The 21,324-nt window shown below is 40.2% G+C and overlaps 1 protein-coding gene across 7 annotated transcripts in view; it reads right to left on the bottom strand.

The window, feature by feature from the left end:
- HDAC8 (histone deacetylase 8) overlaps positions 1-20,937 on the bottom strand; it is a 210,164-nt gene extending 189,227 nt beyond the window's left edge. Inside the window, exons 1-4 of one of the 7 annotated variants that reach the window (XM_064483041.1) lie at positions 20,466-20,937; positions 19,845-19,897; positions 16,388-16,518; positions 13,574-13,715 (exon numbers count right to left, since the gene is read on the bottom strand). In XM_064483041.1, coding sequence (XP_064339111.1) covers positions 13,574-13,715; positions 16,388-16,518; positions 19,845-19,897; positions 20,466-20,690 — 551 coding nt within the window. In that variant the 5' untranslated portion in view covers positions 20,691-20,937. The remainder of the gene's footprint in view (positions 1-13,573; positions 13,716-16,387; positions 16,519-19,844; positions 19,898-20,465) is intronic. The other 6 variants (XM_064483043.1, XM_064483040.1, XM_064483044.1 and 3 more) reach the window with 6 other exon arrangements.
- Positions 20,938-21,324: the final 387 nt, after the last annotated feature.

Here is a 21,324-nt window from a genome sequence, read left to right as displayed (position 1 = left end):
CTCTTCATTTTAGGATGAAGATGCAGGTGGTCTACAGACCATAGTACGAAACTGACTCTATGAGATTATATGCAAGTTTGAACAGGCTGTGTTGGCCTGCTCGAGTGGTACCCATGGGCATAGGCAACCCCCAGTCCTAACAGAATGAGGCACCGTGGAACAACATAAACGTCTGGGCTGCGCCTGGATAGACCAGGATCTTCATGTTCTACGCACGCACCTGCCCACTCCCTGTGCTGCCGCTGGTGTAAATGGCCATGACATCCTCAGGCCAGAACCCATTTCCACGGCCCCTTGATATTCTGAATTTTGCAACAGGACAAATGCTTTGGGAAGGGTCTACTTCCCAAAGTACTGGCTGGATTTATAAGCTTGGCCTGGCTGCTCTGGGCTATAATAGTTTAAGCTCATGATCACAAACTGCTTGGCCCTCTCGAAGGAAGTGTCTCCCTGTCTTGAAGGTGGCCTTGATCGCTAAGAGCTCTCATTCCCATTTGGGGTAACTGACCTTGTTTAGGGCCAACTTTCTAGAGTGGTGTGTGCAGAGACAGGGATCAAAAGTACTCAGGTCCTCCAGTGATAACACCCACCCCAACAAACACCCATACCTGGATGTTGAAGGCATTAGTCAACAGTATAGGCCAGGTTTGGGGTAGAAGGCCTACAGGTAATGGAAGATCATTTTTGTGTCTGGGGAACAAATTCCTTTCTCTTAACGAGAGAGGATCATGGAGAAGTGAAGATGCAGGGGTAGTAGATGAATTGCTGGTGGTGTCAAAGGATTGCTGATGTCTTCAATCATCCTAGGGGGCTTCATTTTAGAAAAATGTGTATCTTATCCAGCATGATGTAAACTCTGTCCAGAAACACCACTTTCACACTTTGGGGCTTGGCCTGGGCATAGTGCTACCATAATCATTCCATTACCATGTAGCTCAGAGATTCTGCGAAGTCTCATTAAGTGAATTTATCCAAAAAAATTGCCCAGATAGCCAAGACATGGAAGCAACTTAAATGTTCATTGACAGATGATTGGATAAAGAAGATGTGGTATATATATATATATACATATAACACAATGGAATACAACTCAGCCATTAAAAAGAACGAAATAATGCCATTTGCAGAAACATGGATGGACCTGGAGATTGTCATACTAAGTGAAGTAAGTCAAAGACAAATATGGTATCACTTATATATGGAATCTAAAAAAAGGATACAGTGAACTTATTTACAAAACAGAAACAGACTCACAGACATAGAAAACAACTTATGGTTACCAAAGGGGGAAAGGAGGGGTGAGGATAAATTAGGAGTTTGCATTTAGCAGATATAAACTACTATACACAAAATAGATAAACAACAAAGTCCTTCTGTATAACACAGGGAATTATATTCAATAGCTTGTAATAATCTATAATGAAAAAGAATTATATATATGTATAACTGAATGACTGCTGTACAACAGAAACTAACACAACATTGTGAATCAACTGTATTTCAATAAAAATAAATACTGCTCAGGTAAATAACTATTCCAGGAGGTGGTGTATGATCCCATTTGCTGGAAGAAGGTGGGGGCACCATACTAGAATCTTCCACTTGTAACCTTTCTTGATCTAGATGAGGTTGTAGATGCTCCCAAAGTATAGGTAGCTCTGTGAAGGCCAGAGCCTCATGGAACTGAGTTAGAAGGTTCCAGGTTAACAGAAAGTATTTTGAATAGTGATTATACTGAGGATGGAATACTCTTGACAAGAAGAATGCCCTGCTTTTGATTTCCAGAGTCTCAAGGCCGGTGTGGAAGAAATTGAGGATCTGATGAACCCTGCTGCAAGCTGCTGTCCAGTGTTTCTATTTTATAGAGGGACTTGATTTTAGATTCAGAGAGCACTCACTCCTTAGGAGTAAGGAAAGTCCTGGTATTGGCACCAACGCTCAGTCACCCTTGCCAGTTGGGGGCAGTACCCCTGTCTCTTGGTAGGGAGTATCTTCACTTGTCTTATGGGTATGCGCTGGACCTAGCAGTGTGGGGTGGTGGGTGGACAGGGAATTCTACGTGATGTTTTGGGGGAAGAGGAGTATAGGGAACACTGGCAGCAAGACTCTGACGAGGCAGAGGACCTGAGTCTTGAAGGCAATAGCGGATAGTCTACTCTCAGAGCTTATGGGCACAGGAGGAGTGGAAATGCAGTGGGTGACCAACAGTCCCAGGGCTGACTTCAGCTGGATAGGCAGTGGGGCCTGCTGGACCAGGGATTTGCCTGAGAGGCTACCTAAGACCCCCTGAGCGTAAGCCAGTCTGGATATAACAAATGACTTTTATCACACACACACTACATGCCAAGCTCTTTGCTAAGCTCTTTACTGCAATTACCAGATTTAAGCCCTCTAACTGTATAAGGTAGGTATTATTACTATCTCCAATTTACAAATGAGGATACTGAGGCACAGAGAGGTTTAATAGCTAGTAATTGGTGGAGCTGGGATTCCCTGTGCAACACTGACCCACTGTGAGAGACCATCTTCCTTAGCTCTATAGGAACTATAGGAACCTATCTCATCCCCTAGAGGTGAGGTGTGGGGATGTCATAGGGACAAAGCATGTCTGAGCTGTTTTCTACTTTGTTTGCTGACCGAGTAGTTTTCTGACAGAAGGGTCGGTGCCTTATGGGCTGGACATGTATTGACAGAATGATCGGGGCTACTATGGGAAAGGTTTGTTTATTTTGTCTAGTGAGGGGCCTATTCTGCAGGTACCCAGGTGGAATGGGGGAGAGTAGGGAGTGATATGGACACTCACTCCATGGCTTGAAGGAGGAGTCTGCCTTGGTGTTGAGACAACATGGCCACCACTGAATCCAGGCCTCCATTTTCATGCCATGGTCTATTGGTCAGGAGATGCTGCAGATGGGGCGGTGTCAATGGGGGGGGGGGGGCGGTCTGGCTGCTTGGTTAACAAGTTATACTGTGCATAGAGCGCTTTGGGCAACTGGAACTGGAATGCAATTCCCTCTATCTGTGCGTGAGGAACAGGAGCACTGAGGACTATAGCTCTAGGAGCTTTGATCCTAACTGCCAGCTGGAGGTCTCATTCTCCACTCTTCTTGTGCAGCTCGCCAAGACTCGAGCCAGAGTTTTGTGTCTCTATCACTCACTGCCCTCAGCTGGAAGTCCCAGGAGCTGACAGCATTCTAGGATGATAATATCTCCTCTTCTAGCAGGGAAGCAGGCCAGGGAAGGCCCAGCTGGCACAGATCCCGTGTTGCCAGGTGGAAGGCTGCAATGTCATGGGAGAAGATGGCAAATAGACTTGTGGGAGAAAGAAGGGCAGGTTGAGCTAGAGAGGTAGGTCTTGAATGGATTATCAGAATGAGAAAGGCAAATATTGGGAGCTGTTATGCAGGGTCAAATGGGGTAAGAAACAGCAGAAGAGGCGAGGATGAGGAATCACCAAAGTGGACACAGATGCAACCTCGGCAAATTTTGGAGGTTAGGAGTCACTGTCCTGTGTTGGGTTTTAATGCCTCCGAGCACATGTTTACGTGGAAAGAGTCCCATTTAAGGGGATCTGGATGGGACAAGATGGCTTCCTAAGAGACTGACTACAAAAAGCAGAATCAAAGGATTCAAAGAGGCCTGTGAGGAAGCTATAGAAGAGGGCGAGAGTCACTTCACAGAAAGAGCAGAGGCCATGGGGCCGGCCCTCCCTTGGTTCACTAGTAGGCAACCCATACACTTCTGCTGTACCCTCCTCGACTCCTTTTGCACTGGCTTCAGAAGAGGTGGGTCCCCTCCTCCGAAAGCCATTGGTCCCATCCTCTCCTGCCTCCTCTGAGTCTTTGCTCCATTTCCTATCCTTCTCATAGTTCCAATATTTCCCTTTCCATCTATAAATGATCTGAAAGCTCCTAGAACAAACCCTCAACCCTTACTTTCCCTTGTCCCCTGCCCTCCTCTTTCCTTTGTCTCTCATTTGACCTTCTGGACAGATTAACTTTCCTTTCCTATCTGTTTCTTTAGTAGTTCCTGCTCATCACTCAACAGTTCAGACTCCCACACCACTCTCCAGAAAGTTCTCTTACCAAATTTGTCAATGACTACATTAATTGCCAAATATGACTGATGCTTTAGTACCACTCTGGGTCAAGCCCTCCACAGCATGTGACACTGTTGAGAGCTCCTTTCTTCTTTATTTTATTTTTTTACATATATATATGTGTGTGTATGTATGTATGCGTGTATATATATATATATATATATATACACACACACACACTTTTCAGATTCTTTTCCATTATAGGCCATTATAAGCTACTGAATATAGTTCCCTGTGCTAGACAGTAGGACCTTTTTGATCTATTTTGTACATAGTAGTGTGTGTCTGTTAATCCCAAACTCCTAATTTACCCATCCCCCCTTTCCCCGTTGGGAACCAGAAGCTTTCTTCTTTAAACTCTTCTGTTCCCTTGGGATTCCATGGTCCCTTTCTATTTTGAGTATCTGGCTAGCTCTGATTGTTGATTTTCAGCTGAATTCACTGGGGCTTCTTACACTTGACCATTACAAGTTGGTCTTCCCTGGGGTCTTAGTCTCTACTTGTTTAATCCTCAACTCTCTGCCTTTTCCCTAAGTAATCCCACCCATTTCCTCAGTTTGTGCTATCATTTTATATACTGGCAGCACATCTGTTTCTAGTTCCAACTTCCACTCCCATCTCCAAATCTGGGAATCCAACGGCCCTGGGTACTACCTCTGCGGCATACCACCTCCTACTCCTGTTTACTGAGGTTAGGAGAATACTGGGGTTAAGTACACAGGTTGAAGAATCGGATTGCCTGGGTCTGAATCTCAGTGTGGCCACTTACCAAGCTTGAGCAAGTTGTTTAACTTCTCTGAACGCCTATGTGTAAAAAGAGAGATAATAACGGGATATACTTTGGAATGTGGGAGGATACGAGACTGAGACGAATGTGAGTTGGGTAGTAACTAGCACACAGCTCAACATCTGTCAGCTATTGTTATTAATCCCTAGCTTGTTTGGGACTCTGCTGAAGCAGGCCAGCAACTTGAGACTTCTTCCTCGTCTTTGATCTCCTTCCATACCCACTCAGTCATTAATACCTGATTTGATCTTGTAAAGCTGTCTCAAATCAGCCTTCACTTTTCTCCATGCCCCAATCTCATTGTTCTGCCTTAGTTCAGGTTCTCATCACTTGTCAGTGGCACTGCTGATGCCCCATGCAGTCTTTCTACCTCTAGTTTCCAACTCCTTCGATCCTTCTGCTGGGACTGCAGTCAGTTATTTTCCTAAAACAAATCTAACCACGTTACTTCCTAACACAATTTTTCAGTGCCCCCCCATTTCCTGTTGCAGAGTTTCTTAAAGTGTGTGCATCAGAATCACCTCTAGAATTTGAAAGTGTAGGTTCCGATGTCCTACTCCAAATCTACCTGGCCAACATCTCCAAGAGAGACCTAGAAATCTGCATTTTTCAACTGAGTGATTCCAATATACATGAAGCCCTTCATGACCCATTTCCTACTTTTCCACCTCATCTGCTGCCATTATCCACTTTGTCCCTTAATCCTCCGGCAATGTTTGTTGTTCCCCAAATCCGCCAGGCTACTTTATATGGCTCTGCTTCTGCCAAGGCGACTGTGGCCTTCTGCAAGGCCTTTCACCTCCTCGTCTCCTGGCACACTCCTTTCCGTCCTTTGACGTCTTCACCATAACCTTCTTACTGAGAAATCTTTACTTCTCTTCAGCTGTTTTTCAGTAATTTTTTCATTACCGTTCCCCTACCCAAGGAGCCTTTTTAGATATCTTTTCCTAAGTGATCCCTTCTTGAAATTTTAATATTGCAGATGTACTGTATGTCTGTTTATGTACTGTGGCCTTTTAGAAAACCATAAACCATGTGACATCTAAGCCCCCAACCCAGCCCCTGGCAAGAATCAATTTTTGCTCCCTTGGGGACAATATTATCCCTATTTGAGAATACATGCTCTGCAGCGCCAGACACTGATCTCCAAACCTTTGGATTTCTTGAGATCTTCTTGAGGCTCACCTTTGGTTTCTGCGATAAGTCTTTTCTGATTCTCCTTATATCTGTCATAGAGACCATTCCTTCTCAAGACTCAGCTTTGCAGGCCTTTCTTCGCCCGCCTGCCCTATAAACACTGGCATTCCACGAGGCTCATTATTTGATTTTCTTACCCCCTATATTATTTGACATACGCTTTCCAGGTTATTTTTATCTATTTCCTTAGTTTTAATTACCACCTATCATCCTGTTGACTCCCAAATCTGCATCTTCAGTGAAGATGATTCTCCTGAACTCCAGCCCCTTGCTAGTCTAAGTATGGTCCACAAACTGGCAGCGTTTAGTATCACCTGGGAGTTTGTTAGGGATGCCGGTTCTCAGTTCCACCCCAGACCTCCTGAAGCAGAATCTGCATTTTAATGAGATCCCCGGGTATTTCATACACAGATTGGTTAAGAAGTCCTGGGCTAGACCTTCTCAGCTCTAATAGGCACTTTTTTTTTTTAAATGGAGGTACAGGGGATTGAACCCAAGACCTTGTGCATGCTAAACATGTGCTCTCACTGAGCTATACCCTCCCCCACCAAAAGACATCTTTAGTCAGATGTCCCACAGACACATCAGTTCTTATCTCATACTCTTCTTGGTTAACAGTAACACAATTTATTTAGTCATCGACATAAGAAATCTAGATCATTCCTTCTTTATTGTTTATATCAAATTGGTTACCATTCCTATCTATTCCAGCTACTAAATGGCTCTTGAATTTACTCCCTCTTCTGTGCTCATCACCACAGCTTCCACTTCCTTTTGGGTTCATCATTATTGTAGTAAGGTCTTAACAGATTTCTTTATCAACATTCCCTCCCCTTCCCCAGATTTATCTACTCACTATTGCCAGAATCATATTCCTAAAATGCAAATCTGATCATGTTACCACCTCTTAGCTAAAAATTCCTTCAATGATCCTTACTGTTTAGAACCAAGGTTCTTAACCAGGGATCCACACATGTGCTTTAGGAGATCCTTGTACTTTCTGAAATTACAAGGAAAAATTTGTGTATGTATCTTTCTCTAGGGACAGTGTTATAGAGCTTTCATCAGATTTTCAGAGGGTCCATGACCAAAATAGATGAAGAATGACTGACCTGAAGGATCAAGTCCAAGCTATTCAGCTTGGCCTACAAGGACCCTTCATTCCTCTCCCACCTGACCTCCAGCCACTTGCCTATAGAAGCCCTTGGTTTCAGCTTTAATTATAGACTTGGAAGTGCCCTCAGCTTTCACACCTCTGTGCCTCTGCACACGCTGTTCCTGGAATAACCCCAAGGTTACAGACACAACTAGTAAGTGGTGCGGTCTGGATTTGCACCTAGGTCTGACTTCAAATTCCACAGTCATTCCACTCTACAGTGGCTTGATATTTTGCATTATGACCCAGTACACACAAATACATCCAACATACACTAGAACAAGCTTCATGAGATCCACCTTGATAGGAAAAAAATGCTGCTTGCATTTGGATATAATGTTCCATTAATGAATTGAAAAACACTGCACTAGCCTGTTGCTGATACAAAGAGTTCTCATTGCAGAGAATTTATTAGTCCTAGCAGTACCAAAGTTTTGAGGTTTCCTAGGGATACAAAAGCTGTCATGAGAGGAAAGCATTTGCTTATATCAGTTCCCATTCAAACAACCTACTCCTTTAAACACTAGCACCTGTCTCCATGCAGCTGTTCAATCATTTTGTCTCTCACGGATTGTCAGATATATCAACAAGCAATTCCATACAAATCTATCACAAAGTGAAATTACAAATCTTATAAAAAGACACAGGCTATCATGAGGTCAACACACAAAACTGACAAGGATCTGATAGACCAGTTTACAACTGAAGAGGAGAAAAAGAAATAAGGATGATTTTAAAAGTGGTTCCAAAGAGAATGATTTGAATACCAAATGACTAAGGAGAAGCTCTCAGGAAAACTGATGAAGCCCTTGAATATTTTGGCAAAGTCAACCCTCTCAATGATCAAGCTGCAAAAGTCTCACAGAAGTGAAATGTACCATCCTGAAATATCATGCCATTTTGTTAGAAAAACTAGGCCCCAAACAAAATCAATCTCTGACACATTCTTTGTTTGTTGTAAGAATTACTTTGCACTCAATTTTATTAAAAGAGACAAAATAAACATATTTTAATAGATTTTAGTCATTCAAGTTAGCGTACTAATTAATCAAATCTTGCCCTCTCCCCTATTTACTCTAAAATTTTAGTCCTCCCTTTAAGTGGATTCACTAAGCAGCTTTTTGCCTGGTACCAACTGCCCTTGAATAAGAACCTCCTGTATACCTCTTTGTTTCCTCATCATCTGGCATACAGCAGGAGTTTAATAGTTTGTTAAATAAGGCAATAGCCTTCTCCTTGGCCCCTAGTCTCAGTTCCCTCAGATCCAATCAGCACATTGCTACCCTCTCTAAAATTCTTTGGTAAATCCCTACTGGCCCCAGAAAAAAAAGCCGACATGGCTTACAAAATCTTTATAATCTGTTTTTGCTTTATTTTCTCTCCCATTTTGGCCCCATTTAACTTCTTGTAGTTCTCCAAATGCCCCATACTTTGCTGCTGCCATGCTTTTATCATTCCCTCTGCTTGGAATTCTCCAGCCCCATCAGTGGGAAGGCAAACTCCTTCCTTCTATACAGCCCCCTACCTTGTGCGTAACTCCTGCACACACCGACCATATTATGCCTGTGTTGTAAATGCTTCCCACCTTATTCCAAGCAGTTTTTACTATAAAAAGTTTTACTGATAAAAGTAATATAATCACATTAGAGAAAATACAGGACAATACATGAAACAGAAAAAAGGTGCATGTATGTGTGTATACACATATATATACAGTATGTACATCTCAAATATCATCATCCTCACAAAGTTACTGGCATCATTTCCTTGTATTTCCTTCTAAAATTGTTTTTCATATGCATATATTTTTACATGGCTCTAATCAGAGTGAATGTATGATGTTGTAGCTACCTGCCCTTTAAAAGCAAAGCCAACATTATATGATATGCATTTTTTCTTGTTTATGCAGTCATCTTAACCACCATTTTTTTCTAAAGGTGTTTTTGTTTTGTTTTGTTTTGTTGTTAATGGAGGTACTGGGGATTGAACCCAGGACCTCGTGCATGCTAGGCATGCACACTATCACTGAGCTATGCCCTCCCCACCACCACTGTTTTTAATAGTTACTTAACGATGCATCAAAGGGATATGTTGCAGTATACAACCTAACTGTTCTGCTGTTGCTAGATATTTAAGTCTCCCTTCCTCCCTTTTTTTGGGATATTATAAGAGAGAAATTACCATTTTCATATAAACAGCTTTTTCATATTTTGGACTGGATTAGTTCCTTAGAATAGATTACCAAGAGCAATAGTTGTTAGGAATTAAGATCTTTCTTCTTTCAGTTCAAATTTTGTGGGAGGAAACTGTATACATGTATATATAATGTTTCAATTTCTCTTCCTCTAATTATTAGTGATGCTAAATATTTTTTCATGTTTGTTTATCATTTGTTTCCTCTTTAGTGACTTGTCTGCTCATGTCTTTTGCCCATTTGTCTGAACATTAGTGTTTTAAAAAATAAATTAGAATAGTTAAAGATTTTAAACCTTTGTTAATATTTGCTGTAACTTTTTTTGTTGGCCTCTTTATTTTGGTAAAAATTCAGCTGCAAAAGTAAAAAAAAAGAACAAAAAACCTCATTACAGACATCTTGAAAACTAAAGAAACACTTTTTAAAAAATCATTAATTCTGCTACCCTAACATAACCCCTACTACCATTCCCACCAATTTTTTAAGAATTATGCATGTGTTTTACCAAGTTGTAACTGCAGTGTGCATACAATTTTAAAACCTGTTTTATTATTAATCCATAAGTATTTTTATGAAATGCTGCGTAGTCTTCTAATCGTCATTTAAAATAATTGCATAATTTTCCATGGAATGGATTCACCATTTCCTTATTGCTAGACATTCAAGTTATTTCTAATTTTTTGTTGTTGTTTTATAAATAACACTGATAAATACCTTCAAGCAAATAGGTTTTTTCCCCATATTTTGAATTGTTTCCTTAGGAAACATTCTTAGGAGTAGGATTACTAGATAAAAGGGCATTAATACATGCTGGCTACCAAACTGTTTTCTTAAGGGGTTAAGCCAAACCACACTATTACTAGCAAACCGAGTACCATTTTTTTCCAATTCTGTTAAATATAAGCTTAAAACAAGGCTACCTAGTTGTTTTAATTTGCATTTCTTTGATTAGTAGTGATGAACACTGTCCCATGTTTTACAGTTGTACTTAAAACTCCTTTGTAAATTGTCTATTCATGTTCTTTGCCCATATTTCTTCTTATACATCATATTGTATGAATGCCTTAGAGAATGTAAATCTGTCACATTTAGTCACATGTATGTCAAATAGGCCTTTTCAGTCTGTGTTTAGATTTTATTTTTGAAATTGTCACAAAACTTTTAAGTTACTTTTAAAATTTTATATAGTTAATATGTTGCTCCTTTCCTTTGTGAGGTTTTTTCTATTCCTTCCTAAGCTTAGAAAACTAGTCCACTTTAGAAGCCTGATAAATATTCATTCATTCTAGTTTTTTTTCCAAATTTGCTTTTTTAAATTTAACTCTTCAATCTAGCTACCACTTATTTTAGTTTATTACAGGAGATGAGGGTATAAATGCTACAAGCTGTCACAACATCATTTACTGAACAATACTTTCCATTTACTTGCAACACATCCTTTATAATATATTGAATTCTTATATGTAACAGTCTCTTTTGGGAGTGTACTGTAACATCATCTGTTTAATTTACCAGTGGTACCAGTGTTTTCATTACTCTAGCTTTATATGTTTAATATCTAATAACGTTAGTCTCTCATTACTCTTCTTTGCAGAATTTTCTTTGAAAGTCACTTCTTTAGCTTTCAAATACAATTATTTGCTGTCTTACCTCTAAGAGCTGAATTTCCTGAGGGCAGAAATGGTTTACTTCCTTAGAAGAGATTGCTAAGAATAACATTACTGGCTCAATAGGCACCAATGTTTTCCCCACTCTTAAGATTTATTACCAAAGTTTTCAAAAAGAGTGTGCCAGCAACTGGATATTTTGAAATGAAGATTTTTTTTCCTCAAAATGAGGAGGGAGAAAATGTACCATGCTTCAATTTCTGTATCTTTGCTTATTAGTGATGATACACATATGTTTGACACCATGTAGGTGCATAATCAGTGCATGTTGAATGAATAAATGGCATGGATGAATCTGTACATGCATTTGGGGATGGGGAAGTTTAAACAAATATTGCGGTTAGAATAGATAAATGCTAGCTAGAATGCCTGGTGTCCATCTGCAGAGAGGTCCTAGAGGCACCAAGAACCCCTGAAATTTGGATCTGAATTGGGACAATCCCTAGAGACTTGGTAATTCATATTCACCACAGGCATGTCTGTTTCCAAGTGGGATCAGCTGAAAGCTGTCTGGAACAGTTAAGACAGATGGGCATGTGGGTATGCCCACACCTACATGCTGCCCAGAAGCAGCCATAATTGACTAGGAATAGAGTGTACTTCCTTTGGCAGCAAAACAGTGATTAGAAGTGACAGGTACCTGGGTAGTCCACTGGAAGCTTACCAGGCCCTAGCAGGCCTAAAGCAGTGAATTCAAATGCATAAGAGCCTCCTGTGCCACATGCAGAAACTAGATCTGACTTATAGGACCAGGTATTTCCCATAAAACCACACTACTTTTTTTAGGGGGGAGGTAATTAACTTTATTTATTTATTCTTGGGGAAGGTACTGGGGATTGAACCCAGGACCTCATGCATGCTAAGCACATGCTCTACCATTGAGTTGTACCCCTCCCCACAAAACCAGACTACTTTTCTTCTCAATTTGCTAAGCATGAGAAGGCATACAAGTCCTTGGTTCAGAAAATCTTGGTTTTATCTCTTTTATCTGTAGCTTGAAGGAAATAGGGTCATTTTTTTCTCCTAGAGATCACTGTCTTCATTTTGATTTTTTTTAACTGAAGTATAGTCAGTTTACAATGTTGTGTTAACTTCTGGTGTACAGCATAGTGATTCAGTTATATTTATATATATTCCTTTTCATATTCATTTTCATTATAGGCTATTATAAGGTATTGAATATAGTTCCCTGTGCTAGACAGTAGGACCTTGTTCTTTATCTCTTTTACATATAGTAGCTAGTATCTGCATTGATTTAGAATTTTTTAATACGGCAAAAACTAACAAAAGACAGGTTGTTTCTCTGTGTTTTTAAGACCACATAATACTCATTAATAAACACTGGTTCTCTTTGGTCCATCACCTCAGTAGTAAATTCTAGTAGTAAACTTACTCAAAGACTTCCTTGGTCATGAAATCTGTCAATTGGATGAAAAGAATTCCATGTTATCATCTTAACCTGCATACACTGAAATTGTGCTCAAGGTTTTATTTGGAAAAATAAGGTTCTGCTATCTCTAGACTCAAGACCACTGGAGTATCAAGGTCATGGCAGATAGTATGAACAACTGGCATATTTCACTGAAACAGCACATTGGTAAATTCAGTTTTTAAAATCTCCTCCAACATGTATTAAGTACTACAGATATATTATACAAGATACAAAATGCTGAACAAGGCCCAGCAGTCCTTGTCAGACACAGAGTACTGCTGTTTGAAATGTTAACATGAAACTCCAAAAGGACTTTCCCTGTAACTCCAAGTAGCACCCAACATATGTTTTACAAGCCCTTTCTCCTTAGAGTAACACCTAACCCTTGGTTGCCACTTTGCTTAGAGATGGCAATAGAAGCCTCCTTTTGATTCTTAAGCCTTTTATTTATATCTATTCTCATCAATTCACCACCTACTCAAGAATCTGTCCCACTCCTTTCAAGAACTAGTTCTAAAATTCACCTCTTCCAAGACTTCCATGGTTAATTTCTCCCTATTGCTAAATCTCTTCAGCTCATATATATATTCAGTTGGTACCAAAACTGATGTTGCTCCCTAATTATCCTAGTTTTGTTAATCTTTCTAGAATGTAAGTTCCTTGAAGACAGGGGAATTTCCAGAAAGCTTAAAAGGAATTTAGAGATTGTCTAAGTATCTAGGTTGATAACTTTTGCCTTGTCCATTTTCCTGATGAAGAAACTAAGACTAAGAGGTTAATCTGTCCAAGTCAGTAAGCCAATGTAGAAAAACTAGGCATAGAGCCCAGGTGTCCTGAGTTCCAATGGTGCACTTTCCACTATATTATGTCATCTTCTTCTCTTTTATTTGTATCTCTTCAGAATGTCTAATAAAGTGCCACACACACACATACACACATGCACACATCTCAATAAATGCCAATAAAATAAACATACATGTTTACATAAATGAGAAACTGACTCAAGGAAAGAGGCAGAAAGCAGAAAGGTCGTTTTCTTACTTCTTTGCATGATGCCACCCTCCGGACCAGTTGATTGCTACTTTGCACACTCCATCAATCAGGCACTGGGCAGCTGTGATTGTAGCCCCTCCTACAGCTGCTGCATAGTCAAATATCCCTTCGGTGGCTGGGCAGTCATAACCTTCAGGTAAACATCAGAAGAGTTTGTTAAAAGATAAATTGGAAAAAGAAGGGTGTGATATTATGATTTATAATAAGAAACATACAGTTAACCACTGAACAGCATACGTTTGAACTGCACAGGCCCACTTATATGTGGATTTTTTTCAATAGTAAATATACTACAGCACTACACCATCAGTGGTCGGTTGAATCTGTGGATGGGGAACTGCAGATACTGAGGGCCAATCACAAATTATCCTAAGAGTTTCAACTGCACAGAGGGTCAGTGCCCCTAACCCACGCTTTGCCAACTGTATGTTTGGTCTTATTCCCAATTTCCAGCACAGAGCTCCTAATATTCTTGGAATTCCTAAATGATGAGTTATAAAGGTGTCTTGGTTATATTAATGAGGTGACTTGTGGACCACACCTAAGGATGGTGGCTTGTTGCCAGTAGAACCAGCCATATGAGGGTTAGAACTATCCCTTAACCTCCTGTGCACAGGAAGAGGAACTGGAGATTGAGTCTGTAAGAAGTTAATAAATAGAAACCTCAATTCAATAGGGCCAAGAGAGCAGAAGGGGGAGCTCTCACGCCCTGAACCGATAGGCAAGTCCAACATGAAGACAGACTCTTCTTTCCTGGCAAGGACTCAGTCAATGAAGATCCATGGACTCTTTTTTTTTTTTTTTTACTAGAGCTCTCTCGACTTCCTTTCCCCCCTCTATAAAAGTGTTTTCCTCACCTTGCCATGTGGGGACTTGCACATGGCTTGCCATGATCACAGATCCCAAATTGCAATTCTGTGCTCATACCGAATAAACCCATTTTTCCTGGAGAAATATCTGACAGTCTATTTGTTTTAGGCCATCAAGTTTAATTGCCAACTGGCCAATGACTTAATCAATCATGCCTATGTAATGAAGCTGCCACAAAAACCCTAAAGTAGAGGGTTTGGAGAGCTTCTGGGTTGGTGAAAATGTAGAGATTTGGGGAGAGTGGCACACCTGGAAAGGACGTGGAAGCTCCATGCCCTTTCCCCATACCTGGCCTTATGCATCTCTTCCATCTGGCTGTTCTGGAGTTATATCCTTTGATGATTAATTGGCAATCTAGTGAGTATATGGATTTCCTGGGTTCTGTGAGCTGCTCTAGCAAATTAATCAAATCCAAGGAGGGAGTCATAGGAATTTCTGATTTACAGTGAGTTGGTCAAAAGTACAGGTAACAGGCTGGACTTGTGACTGGCATCCAGAGTTGGAAAGGATTGTTGGAATCTTCAATTTTCAGCCTATCGGTCAGAGCTTGCAGTTGGCATCTGATATGGAGAGCTGTCTTGTGGGACTGAGCACTTTACCCGTGGAATCTGAGGCTATCTCCAGGTAGACAGTATCAGAACTAAGTTGACTTGTAAGACACTTGGTGTCCCAAGCACTGTTTGGTGGTACAGGGGGAAATTTCTTCCTCTACACATTAGAAGTGGGTCCAGGACCCTATTAAGGAGGAATAAATTGAGGTATTATAACATATCCCACCAAAAAGCTACTGTGCTAACATCAGCTCCAAATGAGAGATAAACATTTTCAATGATGGGGAAGGGATTATTTTAGTGTTAGAGCTAGAAAGGCTAAACCTTCAAGATTTAACTAGTTACACATTACAGATGGAGAAACTGAGGACTAAGAGGTGATATGTCTTCTCTATGATAATACAGAGCCAGGCCTGGTACCCAGGTCTCTTAATACCCCATTCCCACCCCCCACACTTCCAGTCCAGTGTTCTTCCACTAAATCATGCTGTTTCCTTAGACTATCTTACTGGCCACTTAGGGTTTTTTAAAATGTAGCTATTTAATGACAGAAAAAGTATAAAACTTAGCCAGAACATAAAACTGTACTCAAGTTAAAATATAAGGTCACAGGACAGTTAAATCAGTGTACATACCACCAGATCCAATCTGGGCACGGCTACTGGGGCCTAAGCAACTGAAAAGTTTTCCTCCAACTGATCCATCATTCAGTTTTGCTCAACTCACATGGTTTGCTTGTTAAGGGAGTGTGGTTAAACTAAGAGATTAATATTGTGGGTAACACAGTAGCTCTTAATTTAAGAGTATTAAAGACCATTACACAAGTTATAAAAGATTAACAGCAAGGTCCTACTGTCTAGTACAGGGGACTATATTTAATATCTATTAATAGCCTATAATGAAAAAGGATATGAAAAGGAATAGATAGAGACATAAATGTATAACTGAATCACTATGCTGTGTACCAGAAACTAACACAACATTGTAAACTGACTATACCTCAATTAAAAAAAATTAAAAAGACATAAAAAACAAACTTATGGTTACCAGGGGGAAAGGGGGTGGGGGTGGAAGGACAAATTGGGAGTTTGGGATCTGCAGAAACTAACTACTATATATAAAATAGATAAAGAACAAGGTCCTACTGTATAGCACAGGGAACTATATTCAATATCTTGCAGTAACCTATAATGACAAAGAATATGAAAAGGAATATATATATATATATATATATCTGAATCACCATGCTGTACACCAAAAACTAACATGATATTGTAAACGAATTATACTTAAGTAGAAAATTTTTAAAAAAATGATTAAGTAGTTATACTCTATAGATGGAGGTTGTCTATCTCTCATCATTGCCCAGCAATGACTTTACCTAATCCATATTCTATGGAGTCTGGATGATCATCATCTCCTTCTTGGCTGACCTTCTGGAGATGCTGCAGATAGGCGTCCGTATGGAAAGTGGCCATCTCCTCCATGGAGGCCACTTTGGGCTTAACTATCCTAATAATAACAGGGAACAAAGAGAGGTGAGTGAGTCAGATCCAGAGTATGCCAGAAGCTGGAAGCAGGAAGTAGAAGCCAGTGGTCTAAGCAGAAAATACAACAGCTTCAGGTTCCAGTGGGCTGAAGCAACAGACATGTTCTGTTCCTCCACATCACTACAGTCTTCACCTCCTCACATCTGCATCACTCCATTAAAAAGGGGTGGGGGTGGGGGGACATATTAGGAATTTGAGATAAGTGGTAAGGACCTACTATATAGTACAGGGAACTATATTCAATATCTTGTAAAAACCTATAATGAAAAAGAGTATGGAAAAGAATATATATACATACATGTATAATGACATCACTTTGCTATACACCTGAAAGGTTGTAAATCAACTATACATCAATAGAGAATAAACTTTAAAAATTTGAAATGAAAAATAAAAAGGGGTGAGAGGATAGATATTTCCCTTGAGTTCATAAGTAGGTTAAAAAAAAAAGTAAGTAATTACATTTAAGTTAAATAATCAGGTATTGGACAAACTTTACTCTGTGAGTTACAACTTTTATGACAAACCAGTAGGAAGAGGTATTTTCATTTGAATCAGTTCCTAATTGGGTATGCAATCCTTTCAACTATATTTTTACTTTAAATGGGCAGCTATATTGTCATGAATTTTAAATTTGGAGTCAGAGAACTGGGCTCCTGTCCTAACTCTAAACTCATCAGCTCTAAAACCTCAGATAAGTTGGCTGGTCTGTAGTTCAGATTCCTGATCTGTGGAAGTGAGGAGATCTTACAGGACTTATGTGAAGACTAAATGATAACATATATAAAAATGCTCTGTGGACAACTATCATTATTATTAACATTAAAGGATAAAAAAACAGGCAACCAAAAATGTAAAAGTTTCTGAAGTTGGTCCCTCATATCTGCCTCTGAGAGGAAGGAGAGCAGGAAACAGGTTGCAACTGGGCTTCACTCAGAATCTCTCCACTAACTCCTCACAAGATGTGATAAATTGGAGTGACTGAGAGAATACAGGGAGCTAAGCTAATAAGAGGACATGCCACCTCTGACCTCTAGCTGCCTGGTCCTCACATCCTCTTCCTGACTCTGCCACTGCCACTACCACTATCCAGCCCTCGCCACTCAAAAGGTGGTCTAGCAGCAGCATCACTTGGGAGCATGTCAGAAAGGCAGAACTTCAGCCTCCACTCAGATGTACTCAACCAGAATTTGGATTTTACAGCTATCCCATTCCTGGGCATATATCTGGAGGGAACTCTAATTCAAAACGATACCTGCACCCCAATGTTCACAGCAGGACTACTTATCACAGCCAAGACATGGAAACAACCTAAATGCCCACTGACAGATGAATAGATAAAGAAGATGTGGTATATTTATATGATGGAATATTACTCAGCTATAAGAAAGAATAAAATAATGCCATTTGCAGCAACATGGATGGACCTGGTGATCATCATTCTAAATGAAGTAAGCCAGAAAGAGAAAGACAAATACCATATGATGTCACTTACGTGTGGAATCTAAAAAAAATGACACAAATGAATTTATTTACAAAACAAACAGACTCACAGACATAGAAAACACACTTATGGTTACCTGGGTGGGGGTAGAGGGATAAATTGGGAGTTCAGGATGTGCAGATACTAGCTACTATACATAGAATAGATAAATAACAATGTCCTACTGTATAGCACAGGGAACTATATTCAATATCTTGTAATAGCCTATAAAGAAAAAGAATATGAAAAGGAATATATATATAAAATCTCTATCTATCTATCTATCTATCTATCTATCTATCTATCTATCTATCTATCTATATCTGAATCACTATGCCGTACACCAGAAACTAACACAACATTGTAAACTAACTATACTTAAATTTAAAAAAAGAATTTGGATTTTAACAAGGTGATTCAGGTGCACATTCAAGTTGGAAGAGCAATGACCCAGGTCACAGGGAGGCAGTAGTGGGTTTTTATGTTTGCTGAAAGGAACACGCCCATCAGTTTCTCATGAATTAAAATGGCTACACAGGCTACTATTATCAACAAGCAGGCCAGAAGAATCCTGTGGCTGAGCCTCAAAAATTAAATACCAGGGAGGGGGCGGGGGTGGGAGAAGGATATCGCTCAGTGATAGAGTGCATGCTTAGTGTGCACAGGGTCCTGGGTTCAATCCCTAGTACTTCCATCAAATAAAATAAATCTAATTACCTCCCTCAAAAATTTAAGAAAAAAATTAAATACAGATAGCCGAGATCCAAGAAGCCTTGCTGCTTCTTCAAGAAGACATGTCTACACCTTCAGAGGTGACAACTCGGTCCATTAAAACAAAAATTGTACCATTTCTTGTACCATGTTTCCCAGCCCTAAGAGCTCCCTCTTCTAGTATTCTTCTTTCACTTAACAAATCTTTACTGAAGGCCTCCCTACTTAAAAGCAAGGAAATGAGATAGTTTTACTTTGCCTTGATTTTTGATTTGTTTTAAAGTAATTTTTTGAAATGTTAAGTAACTTTAGTGGAAGGCATGTAGTTGCTATGTTTACCAAACATAACAGCTAAAAAAATGGCTGAAAAACATTCGTAAAGATGGTACTCAGTAAATGATTTTGTTAATAATAAGGATAGAGTTCGAAAGCCTATTATACTACCTTTTGGGAGAGAAACATATCATACTAGTCAACACAGACACTCACCTATTTGGCCAGAAAATGTTGCAAATAATCCTACAAGCGTCAGGGTTATAATGTTCACACTTACGATGACAAACAGCAAGTTCATTTCTTTTTTAAAAAGAATCACTTAGCTCTGTGCTGAGTTCTGACCTTACAGGAGTTCTGCTTTGGTCTTGACTCCTTTCCAGACTCACTCGTTAAAGTTTAGTGGTGGTGATGGTGTGTCTAAAAGTCTTAAGTTGAACTCACACACTCAGATCAGGTTTAGGGGGGAAAAAAACCCAAACCAGAAAACCTACCAGCTGAACATCTGTTTTTCTATCAGATAGATTTTAGTACCTAAATGTAGTCACCCCCAAATCGCTACAAAACACCTATCCCTAGGATACTGTTCCTCTGCACAATAAAGTCCTATTTCTGATGGATCTGAACTGCTTCGTGCACTTTTTTTTTTAAGTTTTCTTAATTCAAGAGATTTTACTAGGTTACAGGCAGATTATGGACACTGTGAATCACACACACACCAAAAAAACCAAAAATCATTCTCTCCCTAATTAGCCCCACTGTGAAGCAGGAAGTTAAGCTATGAACACCTAGGTTCAGGACTCTGTTCAAGCACAACTTACCTCATTTGCTTATGCAGTGCATATGCTTCAATCAAGGAATGTACCATACTGGCCTAAAAACATCCGTCAAAAAAAAAAAAAAAAAAAAAAAGAAAGAAAGAAAAGAAAAAAGAAAAAGAAAAAGAAAGAGAAAGGCATAAGAGTCTCTTAAATGTTTAATTCAGAGAAATCCCATCGACTTCATTATCCTGAAGAAAGAAAGTAACTTCTAACTCCCCTCCCTTTCTTTTTCTTAACAGTTACAAAGCACTTTAGACAATACAGATACAAAGTATCTAGATCGCTAAGGCGAAAGCTATCGGGCCTTATGGAGGTGATGGAACACTTTTCTCCTGCAGCTTCTTCCCCACTTCAAGGATCCCTGGCGGTAAAGTCACCATCCCCTCCGCGCCATCCCCTCCCCCGCACCTCCACCCCACCCCCACCTGTCCGTTGGACGCCCCGCTGCGCTCTCAGAAACTCTAAGGGAACACTACTTCCTCCATCACCTGGTACAGCCGCCCAAATTTCTGCTGGAGATTTCCCCCAGCCCAATAACCTCTCCGCACCCTAATGCCCTCCCGCCCACCGGCCCCCACCCCACCCCCCAAACCCACGGTCTTTCATCCAAATCTCTCTTACCCGTTTGGGGACTTTGGCCAGAGAGTCGCACATGCTAACATACTCGGGACTGTAAATGTAAACCGGGGGTAGTGACGGCCCACTGTCTGCCGGTTCCTCTGGCTCCTTCATCTTCCACTTACAGCCGTTCCGAAGCCACCGTCCGGATCCGGCTTTTTTCGGACTCAGCCCGGGCGCGGGTTCCTGCTCCTCTGATCGGCCGCAGTGGTGCTCCCTGGTCAACATTCCTTCCTATTCTCAAGATCGCCAGTGTCACTGTCCCAGCTCCCCATCCAGTTGAAGGAATGCATGGGCCTTCTCAGGCCAGAATCCCTTAATTTAGTGACCACAGTTCAAAACTGGGAGGTCGGCAGATATAAAAGCCCAAATAGCTGCCAATTAGGATCGATATTTTATGGCACAAATAAGCACGGTCAGAACTAACCATCCTTGTTGCCCTACGGGGCCATTTGAAATGAGGTCAGACCAGCTTCAGAGCATGCTGGGAGATGTAGTTTCAAGTGATTTGAGAGGCGGAAGAGCCTGAGCTAATTACTAAAATAGCCGAGAATTCGAATTTTAGCGCTAAAAAAAGAAAAAAGAAAAAAAAAAAACAGCCTCAACTCTTTATGAATTGTCTCAATCTACAAATACACCCATATAAATATTTAAAGACAGACATAATGTGGCCACTAAGAGTCCAGCACCACCCAATCACATCATATGGGCTTTTATTTTTTTGATGGGGGAGCTAATTAGTGGCACAAACGGTTTGAAAAGTTAACAGTAAATTCCGTGCCGCAGCTTAGTCTACTGGTTTCCGTCATTAACTATCCATGTCCATGTAAGAGTTAACAATCGCAATAATTTACTCTGGCAA

The sequence above is a fragment of the Camelus dromedarius genome, chromosome X (assembly GCF_036321535.1).
Source record: "Camelus dromedarius isolate mCamDro1 chromosome X, mCamDro1.pat, whole genome shotgun sequence".
Lineage (NCBI taxonomy): Eukaryota > Metazoa > Chordata > Mammalia > Artiodactyla > Camelidae > Camelus > Camelus dromedarius.
This window is presented reverse-complemented; position numbering and strand designations above follow the sequence as displayed.